This window comes from Meleagris gallopavo, chromosome 2, assembly GCF_000146605.3.
Source record: "Meleagris gallopavo isolate NT-WF06-2002-E0010 breed Aviagen turkey brand Nicholas breeding stock chromosome 2, Turkey_5.1, whole genome shotgun sequence".
NCBI lineage: Eukaryota > Metazoa > Chordata > Aves > Galliformes > Phasianidae > Meleagris > Meleagris gallopavo.
This window is the reverse complement of record NC_015012.2, coordinates 100,858,632-100,877,274: the sequence shown is the minus strand read 5'-3', so window position 1 is coordinate 100,877,274 and position 18,643 is coordinate 100,858,632. Positions and strand designations below refer to the sequence as shown.

The 18,643-nt window shown below is 38.8% G+C and overlaps 1 protein-coding gene across 1 annotated transcript in view; it reads left to right on the top strand.

The window, feature by feature from the left end:
- LDAH (lipid droplet associated hydrolase) overlaps positions 1-18,643 on the top strand; it is a 96,504-nt gene extending 77,861 nt beyond the window's left edge. Inside the window, exons 5-6 of the mRNA XM_010707977.2 lie at positions 4,279-4,361; positions 15,803-18,643. Coding sequence (XP_010706279.1) covers positions 4,279-4,361; positions 15,803-15,994 — 275 coding nt within the window. The 3' untranslated portion in view covers positions 15,995-18,643. The remainder of the gene's footprint in view (positions 1-4,278; positions 4,362-15,802) is intronic.

Below are 18,643 nucleotides of genomic sequence, written 5' to 3'. Positions count from 1 at the left end.
TTTTAAATAGGAAAGAGATAAATACTCAAAAAATGCCAAGGTTAGCAAAGTATAGTTGAGGAAATAGCAGAGGTATTTCTCCCTGAACTTGTGACTTTGCTTATGAGAAAAATAGCTTCTCTGAAGAAGTTGCATCAGCAAGAGAGAAGAAAGTTAAAAGTTACTCTTTGTGCTCTAGAATGGTATCTCTTTCAGTATAGCTTTGCAAGGTAATGTGATTTAAAGGAAAGCAGTAGATTTGGGATATTTTGACTTTAATAAGGATTTTTACATCGTCTCCCATAGTATCCTTACAACGATGCTCGAGAAGTGTGACATACCTGAAACAACTATTAGACAGCTGTGTGACTGGAAAGTGGGGATCAAGAAAGATTGTTAGAAACATAAATTAATCACTTTTTAGTATATATTTGCCCTAAGATTACTTGCATTAATTTTATCTGCTGTGAGAGGAGCTTAGGGCAGCATGCTTGGATAGTTAACGGCATATAACTTTAAAGAAGTACTTCCTTTGATTCTTCTGCATTTTAATGTGTGGCACTGTAAGACAGGGAAATACAGCTGTATAATAAATATTGTGACTGTTGGTAACAACACTTCTTTAACTTCACTTCTCTGACTGCACCACTGTTCTTAGTTGTGCAATATCCCACAGCCGGTGTGACACTCAGTGTGCACACTGCTTCGGATGCATATTGTTCATTCATGTTACAGGGCATGTATAATGGTACTGCAGATTTTTCATCATCAAATTCCTATTATTTATGAAACATAATGCATAGCTTCATTGCATTTTTGAGTAAATATGCATAGTGAGTAACATTCACCTTATCGGTCTCAGAATTTCTGATTTCCTTCCTTGCATTAATTTAGAAACTTCTGAGGGAAAAGAATAGTTTGTGCTCTTATGCATATAAGCTACTTAACAATTCTTGAATTTGAATTTTGTTTACTGAGTTGATGTTTTCTCTCTGCTGTTTCACTTTCACATTTCTCACTGCCTGCCTCATAAACTGACTTGCATGAATTACCTGAGCAAATGCTGTAAGTAAACTACTAATCTCTTGGTCAGACCATTAAGAAATAAATAACCCATGACTTTATACATGAAGCTGGACTAAATCTCAGGCCAGGACTCATCTCACCTCAGTTCAGACATTTAACTCATGTTGAGATGGTTAAGATCTAAAGGTGAAAAGTCATCTGAGGTGGTGAATTAATCTACCCCATAAATGATCAATTCACCAGTTGAGTTCAGTGATTATTTACAGGTATTGGTAGTAATCACTACTGCACTGTATTTGGGATGAATTTAGACTTTATTTCTTTCTGTGATGAAAATGATCTAATCTTTTTTCTTTGCTTCCCAAATATTCCTTAATCCATTACAGCCTTTCACTTCACAGTTGTGTACCTTCATCTACAGTTTATGGTGTGAAATTGTAACAGAGAGCATTTAGAAGATCAATAATTATTGTCATCTGATTGTGTTTACTGAAATGTTCGAGAAATTATGGATAAGGAAAAAGCTATTTTCCTTTGTAAAATCAGTAGTGATTGGACATTATTTTCTTACATAGTAGGAATGCCATGAACTCAGCAATTCTGTATTTAAGGCTCTTTACAACTCTGACAGGTACAGTCTTGCCCTGATGTTTCTAATGTATTCTGTATTCTCCACTGTTGCTGCTTCCTGATACCTCACTATGCAGATAGAAGTCATTGTTATGGCTAGAAAAAGCATATTGAGTAGAAACCTCCTAACTGTTTTGAACAAAAAAGGTGGGTGCATAAAAAGGAAAATCATTTAAGTTCCAAACAGTGTCATTATCTTCCTTAGCAGCTCCCCTAGCAGCCTGTGATTGTCTGTCAGATTCCCCAGTTCTGCTGTAGGCTTCCTGTTGCTGATATGATTAAAGAATATTTTATTGTTTATTTTTAATTCTTGTGATGTTTGTTCTTGGAAACCTACTTTTGCTCTTTGCAATTTCCTCTTACTTAACGCCTGCTGAAGTTTTAAGTTCCTGTTTATTGGCTTCACTGGGATCAGGTTTCCAAAATTTTAAAGATTTTTGTTTGGTGGAAAGAGACTCTTGATCCTTGCCATTCATCCTGTTCAGCTTAATCCTGCCTTCCCAGTTCCCCTCCTTACACATTATACAAGTCTTCAGAGGCAGTTCCAATTAAGGTAGTGTCATTATCACCTTTGCAGTTACCATTCAGCAGCTTTAATTTCAGGATCTTTCTGACTAATTGCTTACTAAGTGTGTGAATTCCACTTCATTTCTTATTTTCTTACTGCAGAAATACGAACAAGATGATAGGATGGAGAAACTTGTCAGATGAGAGATGGGGAGTACAGGAGCACTTATGTATTGCCCATACTCCCATTTCTGCTGCATGCATGAACTGGGAGTAGAGAGATGCATGCAGAATCCCAGTAACACTGAGCTGACTGATATGTGCCAGGTTCTCCCAGCAGGATGTTCATCCCTGCCTTCCATTCACTGCCGATTCTGCGAGGTAATGGCAGAAGTTCTGACTGCAGGTTGGCTGTTCACTGTGTCCTACTAACGATAAACCTTTTTCTGAACATCTTGCCCAGTGCAGTGGTGGATGCCCCATCCCTGGAGACACGCAAGGTCAGGCTGGATGAGGCTCTGAGCGCTTGGTCGAGCTGTAGGTGTCTCTATTCGTTGCCGGGGAGCTGGACTAGATGTATTGCTTTTCTTTCTGACACAGAGCAGTGCTTTTAACAGGCAGATAGTTTCATTTATAGGTGAGAATTTTGAGCATTAAAGCCGTATTTGTCACAATAGAACCAGGAATCAATCTGAAGTTAATGGAATACATTGGGAATTCTTAATGTTCTTTTGTATCTTTTATTTAAGGTTAACTGAGGTGATTTTTGAAGGCGCACTCTAAGATGTTCTAAAAACAAAGGTGCAAAGTTTTATAATTGTTTGATCAGTGTCTGGAACTGAATTAGGAAAAAGAAGACAAGTATCAGGACTTGAATTTCGATGTAGATGGGCAGACTTTTGCCAACTGTGCCACTTGTACCACAGGGTTAGATGGCAAGTTTACAAGACCACATTGAGACACCTCTGCCTGGCAGAATGGAGTGGGATAAGTATGTTTTTGCATGATTTGCTGAATTGTTTATATGCTGTCACATGTGCAACCCTTTTGTCTTACACTAGCTGCATTCAGCGTTTAAATGAAAAAATCAGAGCTCTGCAGGCATAGAACAGAATTGCATCTTCTTTGGCTGACTCAGAAGTGGATAGTTCTTTCTAGGATCTTGTTTTTCACTCGAGAGCACTTTTTTTGTCTTCTAACATTTGCTCTTTGGAGCCATCACTCATCTCTCCAGTGGCATTCTGTTCCTTTAGAGCATTGCTGAAAGTTAGCCAGCTCATGTTTTGATCACCACCAAAGACCTGTGTAATTGCCATTTCCCCCGCTATCACATTGTTATTTACAATTTCAGGCCCAATACTGTCATTAAGTATTTGCACACAAAACTTCATTGGTTCGTATTTTAAAAAAATCATGAGTATTGCTGTTTTCTCATTTTTTTCAGAAAATAAATCAGTAGTTTAGAATATTTTCATTTAATCTGGGACCTAAAAATTGAAAGTTATTTATCCTTTAGTAATCCTCCATTGGTTTTGTAAACTGTGTCTAGTCCTGTTTGGGTAAGTACCATCAATATTATTCGGAATTGCAAGTTTTGATGATATTTTATTTACTATTATTTTTATCATTTATAGTATTTTTTTGTATTGAATATTTGAATGACTTTCATTTTGAAATGTCAGTGATTTAATAATAGAGTGATTAATAGTGTCTTTTAACATGTGCTTTGTATTTAAAAGCCCACACTTAACAGGTGATTTATCATACTTACGATTACCCATCTGAAGTATGTAGTGACAGGTAGTCATCAAAGTTCCTTCTCTAGTCTGGAGAGAGCCATCACCACAGGCTGATTCAGAAGTCTGTGAGATAGGTGGATGGAGTCATGTTCCAAAGTTGTCTTTCCATTTCTATTAATTAAATAAGGAATTGGGGTAACGTATTTTCTGTATACTTTCTTGATGATTCAGTTAAGGGAGATATATTCTGCCTTTTCTGTTAGTGGGATTCTTTTTAGTGGGATTGTCAAGTTGAGGACTGCTCTAGTTGCCTTACTTTTTGCAGGATTGGGCCCTTACAGCTTTTTGTAAAAGATTTGCCATGTAATTGCTTTGTTGCATGTTTCTTTTTCTGCAGCCAACATCTTGTATATGGCCAGCCAAGAAATGATGAAGGTTGTGGAGAGAGACAGTACAACCATAAAGCAAAACTTAAAGAAGGTAACTTCTTAATTCTCACAGTTTTCATGGGGAGCCCACATGCATGGAAAAAAATGTTATATCCTATTACATAATTGCAAAACCAGAATTTCGTTAGGATTGATTCTAATTTTATGTTAAAACCTTTCCATTGGTTTGGAGAAACCGTCAAAGGATTGCAGATCACTAAGGTGTCATTAACCTACACATTTGTAGATGTAGTATTCACCACTACCGGGTCTAGTATGTCACAGCACTCCTTCCTCTTTCTGTCCTTGCTTGCATGGTATTCTTGGTGGAGGTATGCTGTGTTCTGCCTAAGCCTGAGACGTGACATGCAGCGAGGCCAACAGTTAATGTGGGCTCTGATCTGACAGGCAGACAGCCAGCCAGAACATAAGTTCAGACTGATTGAGCAGATCCTCTGTTTTGCTGCTGGACAGATGAAATACAACATGCACCTCCTGCGATGCATGGTGTGCAGGTCTGCTCAAGTCATCTAGATCACTGTGACCAAGAGTAGAATCTGATCCATGACATTTTCAACTTGAGATCAGTTAATATCAAGGGATTCTGCAAGTTTGATTTTCCCATCACATAAAACTTGCAAGAGAGAAGTCAGCAAAATGTACACAGTTCAACCATTCAGCTGTATAAGGTGAGGATGGATACTGCACCGCTTGGAGACTGAAGCTACTGCTGTAAACTAAATAGTTACAAGGACCTTTCCCCTGTGGTGAACTTTCTCAACGGTACAGATTATTGAAACAGGTTCTGGTACAGTTTTGGTCTACATTGATTAGCATTCTCTCAGTCGATTCTCAGACGTGTTTCTGGGGTTGACACAGGCCAGGAACTGTTCCTAATTTGAAGTTTTGATGTAGTCACCCTGTTTATTAGGCTGAGAGAATTTAATAGCCAGACCATTCCAGAAGGCTGATGAGCCAGAAAACTGCCACATTTAATAAAACACTATTGGTGTAGCTGCTGTGTGATTAGATAATCAATATAACATGTATTACTCTATAGTGTTCCCTTCTTTCCCTTTTTTATACTGAGACTGACTTTATACTGAGAGAATGATTCCAGCTCTTTGCGCTGGCAAAGATCTTCCTTAGAGAATGTAATTCTCTAGAACAAAGGTCCAAGATCTCTATGAGATTACTTTGTGTCTTGTAAATAGATAAGGTACAAAGTTCACTTAATAAATCAGTCTTTCTTTTTTTTGGCTGAGAACTGATGTATTTTTGACATCCCACTGCCTTCTCTGCAATTTGAAAGGTATGTTCAGATGGTTCAGTTCTAATTTGTTTAAAAAGAAGTCAAAATAGCACACATGACAAAGGAGCATGACACTGCAATAGGCATTCATATTTCTTCGCATTGTTGTTGCAGAGCATTTGAAGTTCTCCTGTACCTGGGGAGAAAGCTCAGTGAAGAAACTGAAGGGCTCATCTTGCAGAACACAAATACTCTCATTGTCTTAGATAAAATTTTCCATGGGTTGATCCAAAACCTAATGATCTCAAAGGGAAACTGTTAATTTTACTGACTGAATTGCATCTCTTGAGTGTTAGGGAGCAGCAAGATCTGCCTGCTTGTTAAGGGAGAGGCTTTGTGAGCGGACCGTGACCCTGAACCAAACAGGGTGCTCTCCCACAGCAGGGCAAGCAGAGTGCAGTGATGGCAACAGAATCCATCAACTCTCTCAGGCAAGGCAATACAATAAGGAAGAGAATCCAATCAGGAGCAAGAGGTGACAGCTGCAGAGACAGGGCTACGACATGTGTCTGAAGTCTATCCAGGAGAACTGACCAAAGACACTGGAACAGGTTGCTCAAAGAGGTGGTGGAAGCTCAATCTCTGGATACACTTTAGGTCAGGCTGGATTTGGCTCTGAGCAACCTGATCAAGCTGTAGGTGTCCCTGATCAATGGCCTCTAAGAGAGCCTTCCAGCTCAAATAATTCTATGATTCCTTTCTATGACGGGAGGCAAGCTATGAGGTGGGAGCCATCCAGGCAACAAACTGTGTACTGTATAGGTCCAATGTCAGTAGGAGAAAGAGGCAGAGGCTAGCTCTTAGCAGAATTAGTCGCATGGGCAAAGGCTAAAGGCCCAGGGATGGAGATGAAGATGATGGAGAGCCTGGATCCACAGCAGGGATTGTGGGTGAAGGTCCCAGAGGAGGCTGCTAAGGACTTACTAGCACCCTCAGGCCCCTGAAACCAAGGGTAAGACTCTGCATAGGATTAGTCAGGGTATGAAAGCGAAGAGTTTCAAGGGTCAGGACTTTGAGTGCTTGTGGAAATTATAATTACAAGCACATGTTTAGAGTTAAGCATAACAGCTTGGCTGAATGAGGTTGATAGAGCTAACAATTCGCTGTAGCTCCAGTGAATTCAGAAGTTCTGCTCAGATGCTGCAGATTACCAAAATGCTTATTTCTTGTGCTGAATGAAGGCCGGTAGCCAGCACTAAGAGTTTGCAGGTGTCTCTGCTTCATCTGTGCTGTTGTTGACTCTGTCAGTCTAAGCACAGCTTTGGCACACAGCAGCATTTTCAAACCTGTGTTAACTTTCCTTTATTGATTCTTCTGTATCCTCATACTTTCAAAGTGGCAAACATATTCATGTAAACAGAACACTGAAGCGAGCTTGCAAACAGCAGGCAAACCAAAGAGAAAGCAAGTCTAAAAGGGAAGCTAAATACTTCTCTTTTTTCATTCTTCTAGCAATTTGGGGGAATGTAAGAATTAAGGAAAATTTTTTGAGTTGGCATTATGTTAAATTTGAAGTGTATTGACAATAAAAATGGGCTTAACTTATGAAGGTTGGAAGTTTATAAAAACAGGAACTGTAGTCCAAGTTGCTATAGAACTGGCAAGCTGTCACTTCAAAAAAATTATACTGTTTAGTGGTCCCTGTGATCATGCTCTAAAAGCCAATCTTAACACCTGACTTTGCCAGCTGCTGTGGAATCGAAAAGTTATTTCTGGATCATATTTGCATTCTGTGATCTGAAGAAGAAAGAAGAAGAGACACTAAATTATTCCAGTCTTTCCATGTGTCCATGTTTGACTATAATTATTGCTAGTTAGGAGCCGGGAGAAATATTACCTTCAGATCCCAGATTCTAACAATGCTAATTGCTCATATTTGTGTTGAAAGAATAGGAGCTGGCATATTTTTGGAAAGTTAATTGAGGTATTTCACTTATAATCTAAAAACAGATGGTATGCACATTAAATAGCAATGGAATTGTATGAAGAAGGTTGAGACCTATAATATGTGATAGAGCATTTAAAATACAGGCTCTAAAGTTACATCTGGATCAAGCAGTGCATGAGGGTAGGCTTCTTACTGTACCAGTACAGAGAGTTGTGAGCAATCACAAAATCCAAACAAATAGTGCAGGGGATGCTAATGTAAGATTTGCTAAGCTATGAGAATTAATTAGGTGATTATGTCTAAGCCAGCAGAGCTTCTTTCTTTCACTGTAATAACACCAGCTCTCTTTCCTAACAGAAACTGGATGGAAAGATACTGCTGTTCTAGAGCAAGTTTATTATATTTCTTGCACAAAAGGAAGTAGGTGTAATTCAACATTTCTAAAGAAATGGATCAGCATTGAGCATCACTGAGGTCTTACATATAGAATTACAATTTTGAAAGAAAAAATGGTTATATTGGACATTCACTGGCGTGCTTGGGGCAGACAATTATATATTTATAGAAGAGCTCTCTACTTTTTAACTTTGCATTATGCCACATTGATTGTTTTATTTTAAGCCTCAGCTTTATTGCCTTTCTTTGTGACAGGTAAACTGGTAATCCTATTGTAATCAAAAAGGAATTGCATTAAGGGGTAGAACTAGGAAAATCACCTTTTATTGTGATTTTTTAAAAACACCTTTTATTTAAACACTTTTTATTGTGATTATTTATTGTTTTTTTGTTTTGTTTTGTTTTTTAATTCATTACACTGTGTAGAATACACATTAGTCCTACTTTGGAGTGTAGGATCCATTCCATAGGTCATCTAAATCAATGCAGAAGTTTCAAGTCATGGATCTGTTAGGCAGTGATCTTCCTGTAGTGGATCATAATTTCTTAAACCATAAGTCATCTCCTCCAGCAACTGGAAATTATTATTATTTTGATTAGCATATTAAATGAAAAAAATGTCTGTCTGCTTCTTCAGATTAGTCTTGACAATGATTTGGTGCAGCAGATACGTTGATTGTATAAGGAAAAAGACAAGAAACATCTGAAGCTGTGTTACAAAGATGAAAAAATGCATTGTCTGATAAGAATGATTTTTAATCATGGGAAAAATATATGCCGGACGTGTAGGGGGACATTAATATTTTCTCTCACATTGAGGAAGTTTGTGTTGTGGGTGGCTTACAACTTAGTTTGTAGATGTTTAGGTGGGGAAGAAATTATCATTCGAAAAAAATAAAGGAATGAAGTGCATATTTACCATTTCCTGCATATTTCTATGCTGAATTTAGAATTTAAAGTAACGCAAGTTTATATCTCATCAACCATACCATAGAAAAAGTGTTGTCCAAGAGTACGAACTAAGCTGATACTGATACACAGATATTTGAAGTAAAAATAGCAAAAAATGAGATATTTTCTTTCCACAGAAATGTGAAGTGTTGCGTTTTTCTTTTGGAAAACTGTATTTATTAAGTAAAATTTAAAAACCTGAGCAACCAAGAACTATTTTGATGCCTGAAGCATTTGGTTTGGTGTTGCCCAGTGTTTTTGTTCAGGTTTCAGTAGGCATCCATGGGAGTTTAGTAATTATTCCCAGTGAGAGAAGCACAAACTGAAGATAAGCGGTTAAAAGAATACTACTAATATTTTGCCTGCCCACAGCTTCAGTGAGTTGCTTGCCTTCATTTGTGAAAAACCTTCCAGACGCTTTTTTTGAATAGGTGCAAAGTGCTCTCCTGAGCCAAGAACACCTCTTTTTTTGGCCGGACTCACATCCTCTTTGGCCTGCACTCCCTGGAGGTGCAGAGTTGAAGCTGAGGAAGTTACACAAGTGCTCGGGGATTTTGGTGCCTGTGTCATTTAGCCACAAAAACAACCTTCTCTTTGAAGCACCCAGAATGCCTGATCAGGGATCAACACTTTCTCTCCTCAGTGGAAAAGGATCTCAAGAAGCTTAGTGGGCCACAATGTACTTTTCTGTGATGTTTTTCATGTAGCTGAACTCCTCTTAGCATCATTCTTGCTGTGAGGTATTCCAATAAAAAGGCAGTGACATGGACTTCCAGGATTTTGTAGTGTGATGGGATGGGCATAAAGTGTGTGCTCCTCAAAACTATCAAAGACAGCAATATTTCTACAGACTTCTGAAGAGTACCTGAAAAGAAGTAGCATCTGACTGGTACTATCATTGAATCATAGAATCGCCTGAGTTGGAAGGGACTTTTAAAGGCCATCTGGTCCAACTCCCCTGCAATGAACAGGGACACCTCAGCTACATCAAGGTGCTCAGAGCCCCATCCAACCTGACCTTGAGTGTCTCCAGAGACAGATTATCCACCACCTCTCTGGGCAACCTTAAACACCAAGGACGTACTTAACCATCCTTTGCTGCGTCACAAAGCTCATTTCACAGAAGTGAACAGAGTTGTCATTTATGGCCCATTGCTGATCCTGTTGTTGCAAGACAGATCTGACTGAGTCACTTGAGATAAAGTTCCCAGAATGTAGGTAGCGTCAGGCTTTATTACAGTAAATACGGTTGGAAGAATCTGGCCCAGCAGTAGTATTGCTCAAATAGTGGTTTCAGGTATGTTTGTTTTTATTTTCATAGCTATACAGCCTTGACTTCTGAAATATTCATGTTGCTGGCACTTCTAAATATATACCCTTGGAAGGTTTCTAAGTCTTTAAAAGTAACACAATATAAAGAAGTTAATCACACTGGTTTGTTGGTAAGGCTCGTGCATCCTTCTTAGAAGTACATTTTTACATTGCATTGAGTTTGGCCTTCTGTTGTCTGTAAAAAAGTGGAAATGGAATTGGCTTGCTTGGGCCTACATGCGGAGCTGGCAGTCACATTGCTAACAGAAGTTACTGAGATAGCCAAACAGAGGAACCCTATCCACTTCCTTGGTTTACTGAATTTCCAGTTGGCACTGACAAAAGCATAAGAGGAGGGAGGCTATGCTCTGTCCATTTGGTATAACACCGTACATGACACGGAGGAGATGATTAGCATGTAGTCATGTGCAAAGTAGCCACTCCCCCTGGCTGTGTCTAATGCCTTGCATCTTAATTTCAATGAAAGCAAAATGTTTATCCACTACTTTTACAGTGAGGAAGCTGGTTTTGTTTATTACTTATGTTAGTCTAGCAAAACTGGACATATTCCTTATGTTAAATAAAATCACCAGTGCTGGAACTCCGTTACACCTTTGCTACAGACCCTACAGGTTAGTACGTAAAAATTGCATTATGTACCCCCAGATTGTCAGCTTCCTCTTCTCAAAGTGGTCCACCAGAAGTTTGGCTTCACACGATGCTTGAAAAGTAGATAAATCCCAGTTCTGGTTAAACAAGCCAAGAAGCAAGTTTGAAAGACCTTGCTGTCAAACCAACTGATCTCAACCATAGCAGGATCATGAGGAGAAAGAGATGATGTTTTGGAGAACAAGATCCCAAGGCATTTAGGGCAATGCCAGCTCTTTGAATTCTTCCCAGAAACTGTTCAATAAAGCCAAAACGCAACTGAAGCAAGTCCAGAAACAAAAGAAAACCAAAAACCCCAACATGTCCAAATCAGTATGTTCCAGTGTCACTTACACTATTCTTTTGGCAGGATAAGGTGGAGGCACTGTCATAAGTCTGGAGAAGCTACGTCATTTTTTAAAAATCTTGATTAAATCTACAATTAATTCAGAACTAATGCCTTTTAAACTAGTTTTAATCCAACAGCAAATGAAACTATTACTTCAGAGAGATGTCACCAGGGAGAAGTTACTGCCTCATCGAGAATGCATGTGAGAGTGACACTGATAAAAATTACTGCCTCTGACACAAGGATTTCAGCAAGGATACTGGTCCAGTCTTGTTTGCCATTGCACATGTGCCATCAGTTCATATCTACAGAGATCAGTCCTTTGCTCTTTGCCATCAGCTGAAGTGGTGCCTGCTGAAGTAATAAGACCCTAATGCTGTTATAATGTCAATGTACAACAATGTGTACAAAATTCCAGAGAGGTAGAGGAAACTCAATTAATATATTTTAGCTTTTTGGATTTCTTTTTCAGCATTGACCTATGATGGCCGTAGAAAAGGCATAAAAAAATCTCTCTGTAATTTATACTTCTGTGAACTGTCATGCATACTAAAACAAGTGCCAATGGAGTCAACTGCAGGAAATCTTTATTATTTTCTTAGAAACTCTTTAAAATGTAAACATCCTGTTGATACGAATCTCAGATTCTTCTGATGTTTACTTAGCAGCTGCCGTCATTGTGCAGTGTCTGAATACACATACCATATTCCATGGTACACAACCGACAGAGCCATATTCTGGCTTGTGTTTTATTTTACAGAAGCAAAGTCTGAAAATAGTTCTGAACAATTGAATTGTAAAACAGCTTACAAGAAGTCTGCTGTTACTTTAAACTGTTTGAAATTGCCTACCTATCTAAAACACATTGTTGAAATCGCAAAGATAACGCACATCCCCTTTACTCTGCCCCCATAGTCAGATCTGATAGCAGAAAAGTTAAAAAACACAAATGTTGAAAACTTCAAGCACAGTTGTAAAATAGAACCTTCTATTTATTGTTTTGTAAATCTGATTATTTTTAAGCTAGTTCCTTTATTTTGGGGACCTGACTCACCATTTCTGAATGCTTAGGTTGGCAACAGTATTTCATTGCTGGTTCAGTGGTTGTGCTGACTCAGGATGTCTTTACAGCCATGCACAGTCCACAGGAAAATATGTACTTTACAGATCCATGCAAATCATATACTGCACGCCAGTGTTTCCTATCGTTAATGAAGATTCCATGTGCCTCTGGTTACACATGGCTCATTAATTATGTCTGCCTATGTGCTGCGGTAGCAAAGCTACTGATGTTAAAATGAAGATGAGGACATTTGAGTTCTGAATACTTTGGTATAAATATGTCTAAATTAAATATCCCTTAATATATTAGGAAAACAGGTAACATCCTAACATCGATCCTGTGTCTGTGTGCGGTGTAGGCAAAGAACAGGGAGATTTTGTCATTCAGAGGGAAACCCAGTCATGCCACAAATGACGATGAAGTGCTCTCAGTTTTCATAGGCTCTTTGCTGTATTCTCTATCACTGAAAATTTCCACTTTAATTACAATCCTACTGTTAGACTTTATAGAATAATCTATTCATAGGAGAGCATTTTGAAGACAATTCTGAATGCTTTGGCAGCTTCTAATTAAGAAACAGTTATGTTTAAGTTGTAGATTTGCAGACATACTCACATAGGCACACAAAACACACGCGCCAACATCTGTGCAAAAAATAAGGAAGCAGAGGTTCTAGACTGATTTTAAAAAGTGGAGAATTCTATGGGAAAGAAGAAGTGTTGGAATTGCGACTCAGAATGGGGTGAAGAGATAAGACTGTAGTTTGAACTTGCAGGGCGAGAAATTGAGACTAGAATAAGAAGCAGAAGTAGTAAAAATTGGAAACAATATGGTAAGGAGGCTGAAACAATGAGATAGCAATGAGTAGACTGAGACCAGAATGGTTGGATGGGAAAGACAGAAGTCACACGTGGGAAGACTGGACAAAAGATTGGACAAGGCCTATAGCTGGTATATACTGGCCATTTTTGCTAAGTGGAACCTTAGTTTCTGAAGTCTTATCGCCCCTGTTCACAGCAGGTACCTTGGGCTATGCTTGACTTAAAATCAGGAGCAGCACAATAGAGGAGAATTTGTAGAGCAAAATGGTAGGTTGTGAGATCCTGATGTAGGCATTTCAGAGGATTATTGTTTTAACCAACAGTTGCCTGTTCCCATGGATTGAATGCTCATTAGTGAATGGAGCTCAAACTGGATCCTGAAGAGCATCCTTTGACTTAGTTACTCCTGAAAGAATAATGTTATGCACACTGGAAAATGAGCTCCTAGATGTTACAGACTACACATTCAAATTAATGTATGAAATCTGACATTGATCTCTGTGATCTTCATCAGCAGAATGGAGATAAAAATGGCCACTAAGGCGTTGCAGAAATAAATTAACAAATGTGAGCATGCAAATACCGTAATGCTGCATGCTGGAGGAATGCACATAAGAAAATAAATTCTGCCTGTAAACCATGAAATATGCAGTAAATACTGAGACCACACACAGAATTTAAAAAGAAAAATACTATCAAATAGCAGCTCATCAGCTGAATGTCATCCTGTCAGTGGATTGAATGAGTCAAGGATCCTTTGGATCATACAATGAAAGATTAAACCATAATGCAAATATACTAGAGGCAAGCTAAGAATGCACATTAATCTTTTGTTTAAGCATTTCCAAATCTGTGAGTTCTCAGGGTTACAACCCTATCTGGAGAATAGCCCATTTCTCTGTTCACATAGACTAAGCCAAGTACTTTATCCACCTATGTAAGTGTAAATGATTTTTCATCTTTTTTTCTAAATAATCATGTGATGAGATTCTAGGAGTACTCTATCAAAATGCCTGATGATTTCAAGGAGAACTCCATTAAATTGGAATTGCTCCATTGCTTTTCTTGTCAGTTTCATATTCTTTAATTTTGTATCTGCTGGTAACGGAGTCCAGGGTTGAATATAACTTGGTCAGATGTTTGGCTTTCAGAAAATTTGAATACAGCTGGCCATTTCACATTGGCTTTTTTGAAGAATTTTTGCCAATGTGACATCCCGTGATTTATGAATAGTCACCACTGAAGGCAAGATCAAAGGAAAATTTCTGCTAAAACAAATGACATACCTTGTTTTCAGCAATTACTTAGTGACAAAACCAGTGCTGTTTGCTGACATGGGATGGTTTATGTTTTATGCACGTATACTTGGAAGTACAACTTGGGTTAGTGTCTATGTAACCGAGATATTGTATTTTGGATACAATCAATAGTAATGTCTAAGATTTGGGTAGGCTTCAATAAGAGAAAAGCAAGACAAAAACTTGTAACATTTTGTGAAATGCAGTCTGGGCTCTTAGCCCACCTCTACCCCAGTGGGCCAGTAGGGTGCATTTACTTTTATTTCACGTGGCTACAAAAATAATGGAACTGAAGATTTCTGTGATTAAGGGAAAATGTCTTGTCCTTTAATTTATGTTAGTGTTGCTCAATTATTCACTGAAGTACTGAAATGAAATATGAAACAAATGAGTGTAGTGGAACTGGACCAAGCTGTGTGTGTGATGGGTTGAGCAATCAACATCCTTCTGGTACCTGCAGTCAAGTATTTTAGTATAAAGAATCCTCATCATTAATCTTGTTCTTGTATAGATTTGAATGAGTAGGATTTTACTCATTTCTGGATAACCACTCTCCCTTGATTTACTTTATGAAAATGCGATGGAATACAGAGTTGAGGGGGAAAATGATGACTTGTTGTTAACCAAATTTATTGGTGTAAGTTCAAAACAAAATGGTTTTTGATAGAATTATAGTTCCACATTCTTTCATGAAAGAAAATGGCTCATCAATCTGAAGAAACCTGTCTGTGCTTTACACAGTGCAGTATTTTAGAAAGCTAAAATGCTCCAAGCACAAAAGTCTTGCTTCTGAGAATGACCCAGATGATCTTTAGAGGTCCTTTCCAACCCAGACACTTCTATGACTGTGATAGTTGCCATTATTCTGATGTGACTGAGTGATTCACCTCTAGTTTTTGTCTAACACTGACACTAAGAAAACATGTTCCACCATCTAATTCCCTAACCAGGCAGATGTTTTGAGACCGCATCTGACATACCAATAAGAACGAGCTGCACAGATGTGGAGGAACCTCTTGCTTTCACTTTGTTCATACTCAGAAAGAAAGAAAGAAACATGGTGGTTAGTCCACTCAGCTGGCCTCAATTTTGTTATATAACTAAGAAGTTAGAAGGCTATTATAGAAGAAAATAGCAAATAGCTAGTGAAAATACAACAGCATATCTGTGGAGAGGTGAAGGTGATGAACAACAAGATACTTAGTCCATGGTAACAAATCTTTCAGAACAGCTAGACCTTTGTCAGCAGACCTCTGTTTCTGGAAGTCCATTTAGTTGACTCGACTGTAATTTAGACTTGGAAATAAGCAAGAGTTACCAATCTGCTGTGTCTCACAGTATGTGTTGGGTTGTGAAGTGTCACTTCTTTCCAAATAATTCACTGCTCTTTGCTTGGGTATTTGTTGCTTCATCAGTAAATTTATTAATTAATGGTTTGATGTGCTTTGATTTCTAGCTGATTTTTTACTACGGAACTGGAGACAGCTGGTGTCCGCAGAACTACTACGATGAGATCAAAATGGATTTTCCAGATGGGGACATTCGACTTTGTGAGAAAGGGCTCCGCCATGCGTTCGTGCTGGATGCCAGCAAGGAGATGGCTGCCATGATTACGGACTGGTTACGGGATGATCTGACCAAATTATAAACATCGATTCAGTGATTAACAAGAAAACGATGTAATTATTTTGTGAATGTGTAATTTTTTGTGAGAGAGTCTGTCCTATTTTATTTTATTTTTTTCTGTTTATTACAGATTATGGCTTGTTTTCTACTGAGAAGTTTTAGAGAAAGTTAAAGAGAGACTGGCTGGTCCAAAATATAGTTTTATCGATTTAATGGTGATCCTGGGTCTTCAGCACTCTGAAGGACTTGGAAAAGTATGGAATATTTATTGTCTCCTAGTGCTCTAGACAACACTGATATTAGATTCACTGACTAAAAGTGTAGCTGAGTTACTGCCACCTCAGCTGCTTGCTGAAGAAACATCAGGGCTGGATTAAAGGCAGCCCAGTTGGCCTGGTTTAGAAAGAAATATCAGGCTACTCCATATGGATAAAAATTCCCCTGTGGGAATTGATGCTGGTATGCTCTGGAAGGTCTGACCCTCTCCACCCATTTCATCTGTGTGTATCTCTGGCACAGCAATGAGTGCAAGAGTAATAGACAGCCAGATCAGCCCGAGGCCCAGCATTATCTCCTTCAGGAGGGATAGGGCTGTTGGGCTTCAGAGATCAGGCTGAGGTCAGGCTTTTTATGAGGGATATGTGAAGATGAGGTGAAGACAAGATTCTCCAATTCTCAGATAGGGTTCAGAGTGCTGCCAGAACTCCACAGCGTGTTAAACATAATGTAAGGTAAGTGGCCGCTCAGCTGGGGAATATATTTGGAGCCTTTGGTTTATTTTCTGATTGTAAAGAAAGTAAAGGACCCTCGTCACAGGTGCCAGTGTTACAAGGTTGAAGTCGATTCAGAATCCATGTGTAACTACTTGTAAGTGTCCTAGCTCTCTGAGCTATCCTTCCCATAATGAAGCCCGTGGAAATGGTGTTTGCTCAGCAACTTTGAGGAATTAAATCACTTTTGATGCATGTCTAAATTTCAGTTCTTTGCTCCAAGGACTGAAGCATGAATTTTTCTGCCAAGCCACGAATTGGATAAGTGAGAAAATGGCTATTCTGCCATCGTTGCACCCATGAAAGTGCATGAAATGTTAGTATTTAGGACCAAGTCCCATCTGTAGTACACTGATGACAAGTATGCTGTTCCTCACATTTCTTCATCCCTCTCCTTTACAGATAGGGGAAAAAAAATGCAGAAACATTCTATGAGCTCTGATAATACAAGTTGTGATAATACAAGAGGTTAAAACCTAAAGACAGAAATGAAAACAATGTAAGTGAGGGGAACAGAGCCAAGTGCAATCAGGAAAGACTTTCTACCTGTGAACCTGTGAAATAGTCTCCCTGTAGAGTAGAGACATTTATAAAGAGATAAATAAATAGAAACACTATAGAACATAGTCACAGGAAGTCTTGCCCTAGCAACCAAATGAATTTACACAATGCATTAAGTATCTACCTTGCACAAGCAATTAGCAGCATTAATGTGGTACTACTGAGAACGGTGCTAGAGAGCATTCTGTGATGCTGCAGGACTGAATGATTAACTCCTCGGTTATCTTATACAGTTGTATACGCACCATCCACTTCTCTCTAGATCCCACTTAACTCTTTTACTATTTAGAGCAATTTGTAGAATTCAGTTTCTGGATATTGTGGACCAATTCTCAAACCTGCTGACAGCCAGTGGATTTAAGTGCCCTTTTTTGCAGTTTGCCTTTGGAGACTAGCCAGTGGCTTTTCAGATTACACTGCCACATAACAAAACAGACAGTGATGTTTGGAGCAGAAATGCTGAAACCCCTGTCAGATGTGTTCAAAGTGAAGAATCTGTGCCTGTGCAACTGATTTGGGTTAGCGGGGAGCCCTGGGACGTTCCTTCTTTCCACAGGGCCGTAATCAGTGATGATTGAAACAATTCCTGTGCTCACTTTGGAAATCCACAGTTCTGTGTGTCTGTGTGTCTGTCTATGTGTTCTAGCAGCCTCCAGATGTTGGCATGCAGCCCTGTTGGGCGCCCTTCTTAATGACAGATGCAAAGTGCTGGCCTGGGTGTTCCTTGTAGCAGAGTGAGGTGTGTGTTTGCATCTATGTGTGTACGTATACATCTGTGTATACATGTTTATGCACACACGTAATGCACGCGTGTAGGTTAGCAACATAAAGAATAGTCAGTTTGGTCAGTTTGGTTTACACATTGATACTGTTGTAGAAAACATTTGTTCTTTGCAATGCATGGAATCGGGAATTGAGCAAGGAATCAGTCTGTAAAAATTCAGCTGTTGTAGTGGATCTTCTGAGGACAGAAAAAATCTTGCATTAACCAAAGACGCCAAGCAGCTATTACAGCCTGGGAACTGAAGTACCTATCAGAGGCAGTTGTTTACAGTGCATTATTCGTATACTTTGTATGAGCAGTTAATTTAGCAATACTTGTATTTGTGTGTTCCTTTTATACAAATGCTAATCTGTTATAAATCCTACTGACTGCATTAAGACCTAAACTGAGATGAGACCTGGTCAGCGGTGACCAGATCAACTGCAGGATAATGCCTTACAATTTTCTTAAACGAATTTTCTCTAAGATAATTGAAACCATAGTGATCCAATTGCGTCCTTCCTCCTTGAAGCTGTTACCGTAAGGCAAAGAAAATTTGCTACTCTGTTCATTGCAA